Source organism: Pseudophryne corroboree, chromosome 1 (assembly GCF_028390025.1).
Source record: "Pseudophryne corroboree isolate aPseCor3 chromosome 1, aPseCor3.hap2, whole genome shotgun sequence".
Lineage (NCBI taxonomy): Eukaryota > Metazoa > Chordata > Amphibia > Anura > Myobatrachidae > Pseudophryne > Pseudophryne corroboree.
In genome coordinates, this window is record NC_086444.1 from 51,556,184 (window position 1) to 51,570,770 (window position 14,587).

The 14,587-nt window shown below is 47.7% G+C and overlaps 1 protein-coding gene across 15 annotated transcripts in view; it reads right to left on the reverse strand.

Annotated features, from left to right (window-relative positions):
* Nucleotides 1-14,587, reverse strand: part of NEDD4L (NEDD4 like E3 ubiquitin protein ligase) — a 642,187-nt gene that overhangs the window by 123,297 nt on the left and 504,303 nt on the right. For all 15 annotated transcript variants that reach the window (XM_063959562.1, XM_063959571.1, XM_063959604.1 and 12 more), the window contains 2 exons: nucleotides 4,011-4,177; nucleotides 1,062-1,191 (listed from right to left, as the gene is read on the reverse strand). In XM_063959562.1, the coding sequence (XP_063815632.1) occupies nucleotides 1,062-1,191; nucleotides 4,011-4,177 (297 nt within the window). The remainder of the gene's footprint in view (nucleotides 1-1,061; nucleotides 1,192-4,010; nucleotides 4,178-14,587) is intronic.

A 14,587-nucleotide genomic window follows, 5' to 3' on the forward strand; every position in this document is an offset into this window, starting at 1 on the left:
CTTCTGCTGGCCGCCGAAGAGGTAAGCCGCGCGAGTGTGTGTGGAAAGAGGTAAGGTTTAGGCTGCGGAGGAGGAGGGGGGAGGGGGGGGGGGGGGAGGGTTAGGATGCAGGTGGGGGGGTTAGGTTTAGGTGACCCCGAGGAGGGTTAGGGTTAGGCTGTGGGGGAGGGAGGGTTAGATTCAGGCGCCACTGGGGATGGTTAAGGTTAGGCAGCTGTTTAAGGTTAGGGGGCCATTGGGGAAAGGTAAGTATACTTACCTTTCCCCAGTCGGGATTTTAAACATCGGGATGCTGCAGTCGATATTCCGACAGCCAACATTTTATACCCAACGCCACTGAGGAGTGTACCAAGTTATGCTTGTAGAATCATCACACTAAGCTTTTTGAAATATAGATGAAACAACATTGGAATATTCTGTAATTCTCTAAGTAGATGGCTTCTAGCCGATATATAGAACAGAGGCCTGAAGCGGCTCTTACTGTGCACCAGAGGTCCACCACAAGATCCCTAAAATGCTGACTGTAGTTCATGAGAACTATCAGCTGTCCATATCAAGTTGTTACATGAATGTGAATACAGTTTTATAACCTGCTGGGATATATTCTGCGTATTTATCAGATTTGGCCGCAGTATACACGGAGAGTGGAGGAAAGGTCATCTGTGAATGGTCACTGCTGTTACTGGTTTCCCCACCGTGCATCAGCGTGAAGTGTCCTGCATCCAGCAGTGATTAGCGAGCTGGGCGCCGGCGTATCCAGCCCTGGTCTATAATAACCTCTAAGTGATATTGCAGGCTGTAAACAAGGAACCAGCCAGGAATGAAATTCCTTAAATGGATTTCATACATGCCAGCTTGGTACCTAATACACTGGTGTACTGATCAAAACACACTGCAAGTGACAGGACCACTGACTGATCTACCAGCGTGGTGGTGACATTCAGCTTTAGAGCAGATGTAAAAACAACGGGGAATGTGAATTCCCTCATGTACCAGCAAACACATCTACACAGCTGAAGATGGAGGTAAAATCATTCCGCAGAACCTAAAAAGTCACCCACCTCAGGCATATCTCCTCCGTCTATGTGTTCCGGCTCTAGATCTTCACTGATGTGTCTCCTGGATCGGAAAACCCGGTGGGCCTCTTGCTGTATGTGTCTGATGTTGCTGTCGGACTCTGAAGTAACATCTCTGGGAAACGCCAAGAAAAGACGACAAGGGTTAGATCAGTGACCACAAGGCTTCGGTCACCAGAGAATGCAGAGAAGAAAGGGCACTTACCAGGGTTTCTTCATAAAAGGACTTTTTATCTAACACTGCGTCGACGTTTTGGTCTATCCAGACCTTTGGTCAAAACCCCCATAGTGCAGTGGAATCTGATCAGGCTGAAGGTGGCTTCGATGGGTGTGGATCAAAAGATTGACAATACATAGGTCGACCCCATATGGTCGACCTGCATTAGGTCAACATGGAAAAGGTAGACAGTTCAAAAGGTCAACAGGGTATAAAGGTTCACATGAAAATGGTCGACATTTTGTATATTTAACCATATCTAAGCAAAATTCGTGGAAACATGTGCCCATGTGGGCTGGCTGCGCTCACCACGCTTCAGGCAAGGCGCCTTGTTCCACTACCGCTGTCCTTGGCACAGGTTACTATTTCCAATCATAGCCCACGAGGATGGTAAATGATGATAAAGCTGAAGAAAATCATGTTGACCTTTTAAACCTGTTGACCTTTCTTTCCTGTCGACCATATGGTGTCGACCTATTGACTGCCAATCTGTCACCCAGGACCCAGACTCAATAGAATGAAAACTTAACACAGTACACTATTAATTAATAAACAAAACATCCTTTTACGTGTGTGGTTCATTAGGTCGACATGAGTTAGGTTGACATGCATTAGGTCGACATGAGTTAGGTTGACGTACATTAGGTCGACATGATCACTAGGTTACCGTTCCCAATTGTAGTCCGCGTGGATCGTTAAGTATGAAAAAGGTCAAAAAATGAAAAAAATTGTGAAAAACTCATGTCGACCTTTTTCCATGTCGATCTAGTACATTTCGACCTAGTGACCATGTCGACCAAATGTGGTCGACCCAATGTATGTCGACCTAATGACTGCCATCCCCTTTTACTATGAAGGAGGTCTGGTGATTATCCTCTATCTGAATTTATATACAGTAGGTACTAATATCTTAAAGCAGACAATATAAATTCATTCAATATATAATTATTCAGACCTATAAACCAATAGGGACAGGCAGAGCCGACCCCAGGCATAGGAAAACTAGGCAAATGCCTAGGGCATTTGGAATGCCCAGGGGCATAAGCAGCTTCTGCTGATTAAAATGATATGCAGAATGCAGATATTCTGTTTGTGACTGCAGCTCTATCTGCATATGAAATGCATGACTAATGCGCGGCATTATGTGTATAAGGTGTACTACATTTGTGATGTAACTTATAGAAAGGGCATTACTGTGTGGGCTAATGTGAATAAAGAGCAATATAGTATGGTCTAATGTGAATAAAGAGCAATATGGTATGGTCTAATGTGAATAAAGAGCAATATGGTGTGATGTAATGTGAATAAGGGGCACTACTGTGAGGAGCAACGTGGTACTACTGTGTGATGTAACGTGAATAAGAGACACTATTGCATGATATAATGTGAATAAAGTTGCAGTACTGGGTGGTGTAATTTCAACTGGGGGTATTATTGTGTGGCCATGTCCCTTCCCAGCAAGAACACGCCCCGTTTTGGTCTGCGCACCGAATGTGCACACTGTTCCTATTTAAAATATATGGGGTAGGAGCACCAAAATGAGGGCTGCTATGGGTGAGGGGTGATGGTGCTGGGAAAGGGGTGCAGGGTCAGAGGCGGAACTAGCATCTGTGCAAGGGGGCACCAGTCAAAATCTTGCCTAGGGCATCATATTGGTTAGGGCCGGCTTTGGGGACAGGCTACTGTCCAATGGATGCCCCTTGCTGTGGGAAAGAATTCTCTGTGAAAAATGGAGCAAAAATATTGCCCAATAGTGATCTACGTATATAATAGTTCACCAGTTCAGTTTATATTATAATGCTTGTGCGTCAAACCTCATACTATAAAAATTAGTGAAATAAAAAGCCTATCTGAATTCACTTTCCCAGGATCCAACAGGTTTGTAATGAAATGAGTCTGCACCTACCTCCAGATTTTAACTTCCAAATAATGAATATCACATAGCGCAATACTGCATACAAGGTTTTATTACACAGAGACACGAATGTCACTCGCATGAATTAAAGTAAAAAACAGGCTTATCAGAATGGAACCAGAAACAGGTAGAGCGTTACTCCTATCCCCTTGCGGCCACTACAAAGACAGATCAGGATTGTGGCAGACCCAGATGTTGCAGTGATCCAATTCAAAGCCAAGAGGACTGCGGACGCGTTTCATCTTGATAAGACTTTCTAGAAACGTTGCAAACTGGTCTACCATTTTTCAGTTCCATTCAGATAAACCTGTTTTTATTTTAATTTAGGGATCATTTATTTACAAGCCAGCCAGCTCCTGAGTAAGTGACTTCAGATATGTCTTTTTTTCCCCACTAATATTGGTACAAGGCTTTATACATAAGCATGAAAAAACACATGTACATGTAGCACTCGTCACATTAAGTTCTAATACCGGGTCGTTTCATTATCGTTTCACCTGCTGCCACTTCAAAGGAAACATTGTTTTTGTTGTGTTTTGATTGCGTTTTCCAAACTGTCATATATAACTTCTAGTGCAATACAGTTCAAATCCACCAGATGTCACTCTGAGGGATCTGTACTGCGCATGTCACATTAATGAGAAGTGTGCATTGCATGGTATTTCTGTGTTCTGAAACCCATTACTATGCTCGCACTCAAGTACAAATGAACGATTGTTTGCGGCTTACGCATGGAAACATGGCACAGCAGATACATGTGCACTATACTAATACAGACTAGACTACATTTAATGATACATACATTAGGCTTGGCCGAATCCACTGGGTGGAGCGGTTATTGTGGTTGACATAGTATGTGCGCCCAAGATTGTCCACTTTCTCCTCCCATCCAGGTGGCATAGGGGGAGCTGGCAGTTCTTGCTGGTGCGGAGAGGTAGAATCATTGGAGTCTACAACATCCCAGGCGTGCTGGAGAAGAAGAAGAATGGAGTCACTTCCCTACACAGGTCATTGATTTCTATACTCGCATATACAGCGCATTAGTATAAAAGAAAACACAGAACAATAGGCTACTTTAGCACAAAGGTTTCAGTAACTAGCCATAAAGGCCACTAAGCTGGAGGTACTGTCTAGGGAAGGCATGTCCAAACTGCGGCCCTCCAGCTGTTGAGAAACTACACATCCCAGCATGCCCTGACACAGCTTTAGCATTCTCTGACAGCAAAACTGTGTCAGGGCATGCTGGGATATGTAGTTTCACAACAGCTGGAGGGCCACAGTTTGGACATGCCTGGTCTAGGGGATGCGGTCAATTTACCTACAATCAAAATCCTGACGGTCAAAATACTGACAACCATTGACCAACGGTCAAAAAAATTCCGACAAGGTCATAATAATGACAATTAAAATGTTGACAGGTCAAAAAGTCAACATGAGTTTTTCATGATTTTTTCATTGAAACCGGCTTGTTCATACTTTACCATCCCAGTGGACCTAGAGGGGAAATTTAATAGTGAGCACAGTGAGCCACGCGGTACACTTATACGGTGTCCATGTCGACCTATGTCGATACACAAAAAAACAATGAAAAACTCTTGTCGACTTTTGGAACTGTTGACATTTTAAATGTTCGTATTTTGACAGTCGGTATTTTGATTGTAGGTATTTCATACTGATCCTGCTGTCTAGAACTAATTGTTAAACTGACAAAAGCCTATAAATGTACTTTATTCATTTGCAAGTGTATCTACTGCACTGATGCAGACAAACAATTAGTAACAACTCACGCCGGCTTCCTATGTTTCACTGAACTTGTAGCTGAATATACTGTAGGGTAGATTTTTTTACATGGTTCTGGTCGCATATTGTAGGTTAAAAATAAGACTGAAGTCTATATCATCTTTCCCTTAACTATGCACTTGTCAGACATAGGAGGGTATTCAATTAGCGGCAAAATTGCGTTTTAACATTAAAAACAGAAAATTTACAGCAAATCGCTGTCAATTCTATTCAAACATCCCTATTTTAAGTTAAAATGTTGGGATTTGGTTCTGAACCCCTTGGACACCCCTCTGAATGACTAATTAGGCACTTCAAAGTTTTTTTACAATTTTTAAATGGCCGATGATGTCATTTTGGGTGTGAAAAAGTGCAAAATGATAGAAATTAGGTTACAAGGTACGGGACAGGTATATTGGGGTGCTTTTTATAAGTCCCCTAAAATAACCCAAATATTACTTTACATTTATTTTTAGCACTTATTTTGCTGAAAAAAAGATAACTCATTTTTTTTAAATGCATATAACAATTTTACCCAATTTAAGAACCAGAAGTATGTTTATTATAAACAAATAATAAACTTTTATACTGTTATATGATGTAAGTTTTACTTTTTTGTGGGGTACAGACAGATTAACCATTATTCACTTTCGACACCAATTTTCACGACAATCCTGTTTTTGCTCAATTGCATTTGAATAGGCCGAATTGTGGGTGCTTGCGTACCTGCCAAAAGTCCATTTTCATGACGCAAAAATGGCAAAAACAGCAATTACTGTACATTTTCTAATTGAATACCCCCCATACATCGATCATGGCAGATATGTACAATTATCTGTGTGGGAACCCATACCAAGGGCCAGAGTTCGGTAAGAAGAAATGCACAGTCCATGCACCCATCCATATTCCACCATGATTTCACATAAGGCTCCTAACTGTCGTTGGAGAAGTTCCACTTTTTACTTTTGGAATATTAAATTGCAATTATTCTGAATCTGTCATTATCCTGACTCATACGTAGCTTTGATGTACCAAGCATGTCTGAGTACAGTCCTGGTTTTCAGTTTCAGAAAATATGGGACCCAAAAAGCACAGTGGAGTCCTGACTTCCATAATTTTCAGTATTACGTTTCCCTCCCCATTGTACACGATCTATGGCCCTCATTCCGAGTTGTTCGCTCGGTATTTTTCATCGCATCGCAGTGAAAATCCGCTTAGTACGCATGCGCAATGTTCGCACTGCGACTGCGCCAAGTAACTTTACTATGAAGAAAGTATTTTTACTCACGGCTTTTTCTTCGCTCCGGCGATCGTAATGTGATTGACAGGAAATGGGTGTTACTGGGCGGAAACACGGCGTTTCAGGGGCGTGTGGCTGAAAACGCTACCGTTTCCGGAAAAAACGCAGGAGTGGCCGGAGAAACGGTGGGAGTGCCTGGGCGAACGCTGGGTGTGTTTGTGACGTCAACCAGGAACGACAAGCACTGAAATGATCGCACAGGCAGAGTAAGTCTGGAGCTACTCTGAAACTGCTAAGTAGTTAGTAATCGCATTATTGCGAATACATCGGTCGCAATTTTAAGAAGCTAAGATTCACTCCCAGTAGGCGGCGGCTTAGCGTGTGTAACTCTGCTAAATTCGCCTTGCGACCGATCAACTCGGAATGAGGGCCTATGGACTATAGTGCTAGTTGCTGAACAAAGAATAAACTTTGCTCTCCTAACATTTCCCCTCAGCTGAGTCACACAGTCGCCAATAGTGAGTTTCCTGAGAATACACTTTATTTCCAAATTTGTGCACATGGCATTACAGAATGTTAGCACACGTCGCTTCACACTGGATATTTTAGGGGGGCTCTTTAATGTGAATTCCAATCTGCCAGTAACACAGAGCCCCTCCACCCACCTTGACAGCAATTCTTTGACACGCACCTGCATAACAGCTGCACCTCAAATCAGAGGCGTACTTGTGGGAGACAACGGTGTCAGCTGCCGCCGTCTCCTGCTCTGAAGGGGGGCACCTCTCCTAACATTCACAGCGACACCATTCAATGAAGTTATCTGACAGCCGATGCTCTCTCTTTTGTGGCCAACTCCACCACTAATCATTGCAACTTACAAGTCACGCCCTCTGTATTATAAATACACATTTACAAGTGTCATACCCAGGATTAGAACCCATAAGCTATTAACTGGAAGCAGAGGTCTTACTGATGGAGCTATTTGCTCCTGTATTGGAAGCATGAGAATTCTAACTATATGAAGTTACTTCTCTGACAATTACAAGCAACTTCATATAGTTACAATATTCATGCTTCCTATACAGGAGCAAATAGCTCCATCAAGGTGTCTGCTTCCAGTGTAATAGGTTGTGGGTTCTAATCCTGGGTATGACGCTTGCAAAATAATTTTCAGAGAAATAATTAGCATTGTGAGTGACTGAGCAGATCTATGTAGTGTGTGGCTGCACACTACATAGATCTGCCTAGTTACAATGGTTTTGAAGTGACAATTATAACTAGTAGCTTCATATAGTTAGAACATGCAGGAGCAAATAGTTCTATCAGTAAGGTGTCTGCCTTCAGTGTAACAGGTCATGGGTTCTAATCTTTGGTATGACTGCTAAGAAATGTGTGACTTCAAATAAATGACAATGAAATTCTCTCTATCATGTATTTCTTCCCTCCGTAAACTCCATATACACATATATATTTATATGCAAAGGTTGTCGGAGAAGCGCTGAAAGTCACTTGAAAGTTCTTATAGATTCTTTTTGCATTTTTCTTTCAGAACGGTATTCAGATGGAGATGTAACTGGTACCTCTGAAACAGACCCTCGTACCAAATCACCCAACAAGAAAACCACTCATTATTTCAAATTCTTCCAGTTCCAAATTCTTTCCAATTTGAAATAATGAGTGGTATCGTTGTTTGGTGATTTGGAACGAGGGTCTGTTTCAGAGGTTCCAGTTCCATCTCCATCTGAATACCGTTCTGAAAGAAAAATGCAAAAAGAATCTATAAGAACTTTCAAGTGACTTTCAGCGCTTCTCCGACAACCTTTGCATTTCCTTACGTATCTGGTTCTCCACTGGCAAGAGGACCTGTCTGGGATTAGCTGCCAACTCCCCTAAGGATTATTGTTTTTTAGGTGGTTTTACAATCAAGTGTTAGCGCAATTTGGTTATTTTTTATATATATATATATATATATATATATATATATTTCTCTAACGTCCTAAGTGGATGCTGGGGACTCCGTAAGGACCATGGGGAATAGCGGCTCCGCAGGAGACTGGGCACATCTAAAGAAAGCTTTAGGACTAACTGGTGTGCACTGGCTCCTCCCCCTATGACTCTCCTCCAAGCCTCAGTTAGATTTCTGTGCCCGACGAGAAGGGTGCACACTAGGGGCTCTCCTGAGCTTCTTAGTGAAAGTTTTAGTTTAGGTTTGTTATTTTCAGTGAGACCTGCTGGCAACAGGCTCACTGCATCGAGGGACTAAGGGGAGAAGTAGCGAACTCACCTGAGTGCAGAGTGGATTGGGCTTCTTGGCTACTGGACATTAGCTCCAGAGGGACGATCACAGGCCCAGCCTGGATGGGTCCCGGAGCCGCGCCGCCGGCCCCCTTACAGAGCCAGAAGAGCGAAGAGGTCCGGAAAAATCGGCGGCAGAAGACGTTCCTGTCTTCAATAAGGTAGCGCACAGCACTGCAGCTGTGCGCCATTGCTCTCAGCACACTTCATACTCCGGTCACTGAGGGTGCAGGGCGCTGGGGGGGGCGCCCTGAGACGCAATAAAACAGAATAAAAATACCTTACATGGCAAAAAATGCATCACATATAGCTCCTGGGCTATATGGATGCATTTAACCCCTGCCAAAATATACAGAAAAACGGGTGATAAGGCCGCCGAAAAGGGGGCAGAGCCTATCTCCTCAGCACACTGGCGCCATTTTCCCTCACAGCTCAGTTGGAGGGAAGCTCCCGGTCTCTTCCCTGCAGTCACTACACTACAGAAAGGGTTAAAAAAAGAGAGGGGGGCACTAATTAGGCGCAGTATTAAAACATACAGCAGCTATAAGGGGAAAAACACTTATATAAGGTTATCCCTGTATATATATATAGCGCTCTGGTGTGTGCTGGCATACTCTCCCTCTGTCTCCCCAAAGGGCTAGTGGGGTCCTGTCCTCTATCAGAGCATTCCCTGTGTGTGTGCTGTGTGTCGGTACGTTTGTGTCGACATGTATGAGGAGAAAAATGATGCGGAGACGGAGCAGAGTGTCTGTAACAGTGATGTCACCACCTAGGGGGTCGACACCTGAGTGGATGTACTGTTGAAAATTACGTGACAGTGTCAGCTCTGTATAAAAAAAAACAAAAAAAAAAAAACAGTGGTTGACATGAGACAGCCGGCTACTCAGCTTGTGCCTGTCCAGATGTCTCATAGGCCGTCAGGGGCTCTAAAGCGCCCGTTACCTCAGATGGCAGATACAGACGCCGACACGGATACGGACTCCTGTGTCGACGGTGAAGAGACAACCGTGATTTCCAGTAGGGCCACACGTTACATGATTGAGACAATGGAAAATGTTTTATACATGTCTGATAATACGAGTACCACCAAAAAGGGGTATTATGTTCGGTGAGGGAAAAACTACCTGTAGTTTTCCTGAATCTGAGAAATAAAATGAGGTGTGTGATGATGCGTGGGTTTCCCCCCGATAACAATTGATAATTTCTTAAAAAGTATTGGCTGTATACCCTTCCCGCCAGAGGTTAGGGTGCGTTGGGAAACACCCCCTAGGGGGGATAAGGCGCTCACACGCTTGTAAGAACAAGGGCTCTACCCTCTCATGAGATGGCCGCCCTTAAGGATCCTGCTGATAGAAAGCAGGAGGGTATCCAAAAATGTATTCACACACATACTGGTGTTATACTGCGACCAGCAATCGCCTCAGCCTGGAGGTGCAGTGCTGGGTTGGCATGGTCGGATTCCCTGACTGGAAATATTGATATCCTAGATAAGGATAGTATATTATTGCCTATAGAGCATTTAAAAGATGATTTTCTATATATGCATGATGCACAGCGGAATATTTGCCGACTGGCATCAAGTATAAGTGCGTTTGTCCAATTCTACCAGTAAAATGGTCAGGTGATGCGGATTCCAAAAGGCATTTGGAAGTATTGCCTTTGAAAAGGGACATTTGGGGTCGGTCTTTTAGACCTGGTGGCCACGGCAACAACTGGGAAATCCACGTTTGTACCCCAGGTCGCCTCTCAAAATAAGACGCCGTATTATCAGGCGCAGTCCTTTGTTGGCAAGCGGACAAAAGGTTCCTCTTTTCTGCTCGTGACAGAGGGAGAGGAAAAAGGCTGAAGAGATTAGCCAGTTCCCAGGAACAGAAACCCTTTCCCGCCTCTGCCAAGCCCTCAGTATGACGCTAGGGCCTTACAAGCTCAGGCACGGTGGGGGCCCGTTCTCAATGAATTTCAGTGCGCAGTGGGCTCACTCGCAAGTAGACCCCTGGATCCTTCAGGTAATATCTCAAGGGTAATATTGGAATTCGAGACGTCTCCCCCTCGCCGTTTCCAAAAGTCGGCTTTACCGACGTCCCCCTCTGACAGGGAGGCAGTTTTGGAAGCCATTCACAAGCTGTATTCCCAGCAGGTGATAATCAAGGTACCCCTCCTGCAACAGGGAACGGGGTATTATTCCACACTATTGTGGTACCGAAGCCAGACGGCTCGGTGAGACCGATTCTAAATCTAAATCTAAAATCTAAAATCTTTGAACACTTACATACAGAGGTTCAAATTCAAGATTGAGTCACTCAGAGCAGTGATTGCGAACCTGGAAGAAGGGGACTACATGATGTCTCGGGACATCAAGGATGCTTACCTTCATGTCAAAATTTACCCTTCTCACCAAGGGTACCTCAGGTTATGATACAGAACTGTCACTATCAGTTCAGACGCTGCCGTAGGGATGGTCCACGGCACCCCGGGTCTTTACCAAGGTGTGACAGGACGATACCGTACGGAAGCACTCGCAGCTTCCGCGTCCCGTTGACTGCACACAGAATGGAAGGTCAAGCCGCACGAGGCCTGACCACATAGGGGATTCCCGCTTACCGTCAGTAACCGCCTGTTACTGACTCCACCCACTGCGCTGTGGGCGGGTTCTCGCTGCCACCACCAAACTCCTAACCTGCCGTGGCGTTTGGAACCACGGTTCTGCTCTGTATGTGCCGACGCACTGCTTTACCACACCTGTGTGGTGTCGACGAATCCCCACTAGCCACTTGCTAGGCCTCTACCGGTAGCTGGCGGAAGGCGGAGCTTGGAGACGTCAGGTGCTTCCCTGGACAGCCGGAGAACGGGGCTAGGTTTGGCCTAACCCTGTTGGTCACAAGATGAAGCAGTCTTCTTGAGGCAAAGGTGTTTATTGCTCAAATAACCTTTAAAAAGGCTCCTCCCTATTGCTAGGGGCAACAGCATACAATCAAGATCTTTTCAGCAGAAGATGTTATAATACACACTCCTATGGGCCAACTGCCCTTCTTTTATCCCTCTCCAAGACCCCTTACCACAGGGGGTAAGCCCGCCCTGTGGTGTACAACCAATCAATGTTTACCCATGAGCTGTGCATGCTCTGGTCTCATGCACACCTTTACATTGTTCCCTATGGACAGTGGGGAGTGGTCTGTCTCCTTTGACCCTCCTATCTGGGAGAGTCAGGGCACTCCCCGGTGCCGTTCAGTCTGGCTGGGGGGAAGTTTTTCCCTCCTAAACTGACTTCCAGAAACCTGCCCGGGACCCCTCTCACTGCCTGCAGCCTGGATTTGGGCTCCAGAGCTGGGCAGCCTGGCTCCCCGGTCCAGGTTTCTTGGCACTACGGCTGATCTCCATGGAGCTCCAAGAAACCACTCAGCTTGTTTTATAGCTAAGCTGCTTCTCTTTCTCCCTGTGCCCATTGGAACTGTGAGGCTGGATGGGAAAGCATTCCGTTTTTAGGGAAAAGGTCTGGGAGAATCCATCAGCCTGCACAGCTATGGATTCCCCCCTCCTGGGACACACAATCAAGTAAGTGCATTTTATCTTTAAATACATTACATTTTAAATCACACTGTACATTTCCCTGTAACTATACACTGAGCCTGTGCCCTGCACAGACTCTACATACTCAGGCACTGCAGTGCCTTCCCTAGCCCTGCAGCCTGGCTGCTAGGGCTCTCCCTCTCAGTGCTGGAAGTATGGGGCTGGCTTCCCCCATCCTCCAGCCTGCCTTCCTGCCTCTGGGGTTCCAGGGAGCTGGCTCTCCCTGTCCCCCCAGTGTGGCACTACTTTTGTGGCCCCGCCGCACGCAGCGGCGCACCCCCCTGTACCGAAGTCCGGCGGCCCGGGACACTTGTCCCGGCCGCCGTGACCCTGGCTTGTTTCAGCGCTGAGGCGCCGGGAGCGTAGCTCCCGGACCGCAGTGCTTTACCATCCTGCTCGGCAGCCTAATTTGCCCACGCCGCTAGGGAGCCGGCTAGCCCGGTCCCCCACGAGCGGCGCCTGTCTTGTGGCCTCGCTGCAGCGTCCGGCGGGGAGCCGGGCTGCAGCGCACCCCCCTCGCCGGCTAGCAGCCCGGGACGTCCGTCCCGGCTGCTGCGGCTGGCCACCTGTGCTGGGCTGAGGCGCTGGGAGCAGAGCTCCCGGCCCCCAGCGGCGGCTCTCACAGAGAGCACTGCAGCGGGAGCCGAGCTCCCAGCCGCAGCGCTCACCCTTCTCCCCGGCGCGCACACTCCAGTGCGCCCGGGGCTACACTGACCGCTGCCGGGAGCGGAGCTCCCGGACTCCGGCGGTCAGCGGCTGCCTCCTCTCCCCCGGCGTGCACACTCTGCTGAGCGCGCCGGGGGCTGTCCTCCCTGCCGTGGTCTCCGGAGGGGTCCGGGACCACGGCACAGTTAAAATACAGCATGTAAAACATTTAATACAACCCGGCGCCTAGCGCCCAATACATTTTCAAATCTGGCGCCAAGCGCCCATTGTCCTGTAGAATGGCGCCGGGCACTAGGGGTTAACCCCTTCAGTGCCGCAGGCGGCCATTCTCCTCGTGGCTGGGGTCCCTCCGGCCACACTCCTCCCCCCCCATTCAAGCGGGTCAACCAGGGACCCTTGTCCCAACGATTTGGGTCCTGGTCCCGCAGTCCGTTGGGGTGAAGGGGACGCTACCTGGGGGGTGCAGGCTCTGGCCTAGACAGTTCATCCATAGTGTAGTGGGCCTCTCTTCGTGGGTGCACAATGTTCAAATAGTCCACCTGAAGTCCAAGTTCAAGGCTCCACCACAAAAGTCTGTCCAATTCCCCCAAGGTCGGTTGCAGCCACCTAACAGGTAGGTGGTAAGTCACCACGGTGGGGGGCCGGTTACAAACAAGTGCCACCCACGGTGTCCCAACTGTGGCATACCCCACCTCCCACAATAGCAGTTTTCTGCTCAAACAGGCCACAGGGTGCTCCTGCCCATATGGCTCTTTCTGGCTCGGTACTGCTCCCAGTCCGTGCAGTGGCGCAATAGTTCGTAACACACAGTCCTGGTCAAGAATGTGCGCCATCAGCACTGGAGCGGGTACCCGAGCCTCCTTCAATGACTGGAATGCCAACTCGCAAGCGGGTGCAAAGTCCACTGACTTGGGAATGCCCTTCCTAGCCATCTCTGTCAAGGGGTTCACTACAGGACTAAAGTCAATGACAACATGTCCGTAGGGCCTTACAGGTTCTAAGGTCAGTACCGGTCTGGGTGATGTGGGTCGGGGACAGCCTCTGGTTGCCTCCACCCCCTCTGGGTTGGGCCTACCCCTGTCTCCTCCCACATGGTGCCCCAGGCACTGCACCTCCGTCATACCTATCTGGCAACTGTCTGCCCTAACTGTCAGACCTGCCCTCCAATCCTCTTCTGTCGACCTATGACTCGGGAAACCTACCCTGTCACCTAGGCCTACTCTTTCCTCCTCGTCCGCTACCTGTGCCACAGTGATGGCGGCCAGACCACCAGCCTCTGGATCCTGTGTGGCATCCACTACAGGGAGGCTGCATGTCTTCCCCAATCTACTGTGCACAGGCAGGGGACCTGCTATGTCCACAGCAACTTGCTGCAAGGGTTCTCCTATGGGCAGAGGCCCGGAGACAACACAAACGCTGGAGTGCCCCGGCTGCCAACGCATGGCACCAGCCTTACATTTGGTCTGGGCGTCATCTGACATTCCAGACCAGGGTAAGCTCTGTGTCAGGCACTTCAGGGTACGGTCTGTCTCCGGGTTGCTGTCCAAAGGGGTTTCGCTGGCAACCGACATCGGTTGCGCAGGAACGTTCCCTGAGGGGACCAGTTGGACACATTCCCTATCTGGTCTATCCCCTCCCACTTTCCTGGCTACCCTGTATCTTAACCCTTCCCGCCAGGTCAAACTTCCTGCCCCAACCCTGTCAAGGCCGCTGCCAGAGTGGCGCCTCATGCCTTTTGGGGATGGGTCAGAGAGTTGAGCCTCCCTAAACTCCTGCCTGTGGCCCTCAATCTCTCCTAAATTGGGACACTCTACAGGGGGATCTAGGTGGGG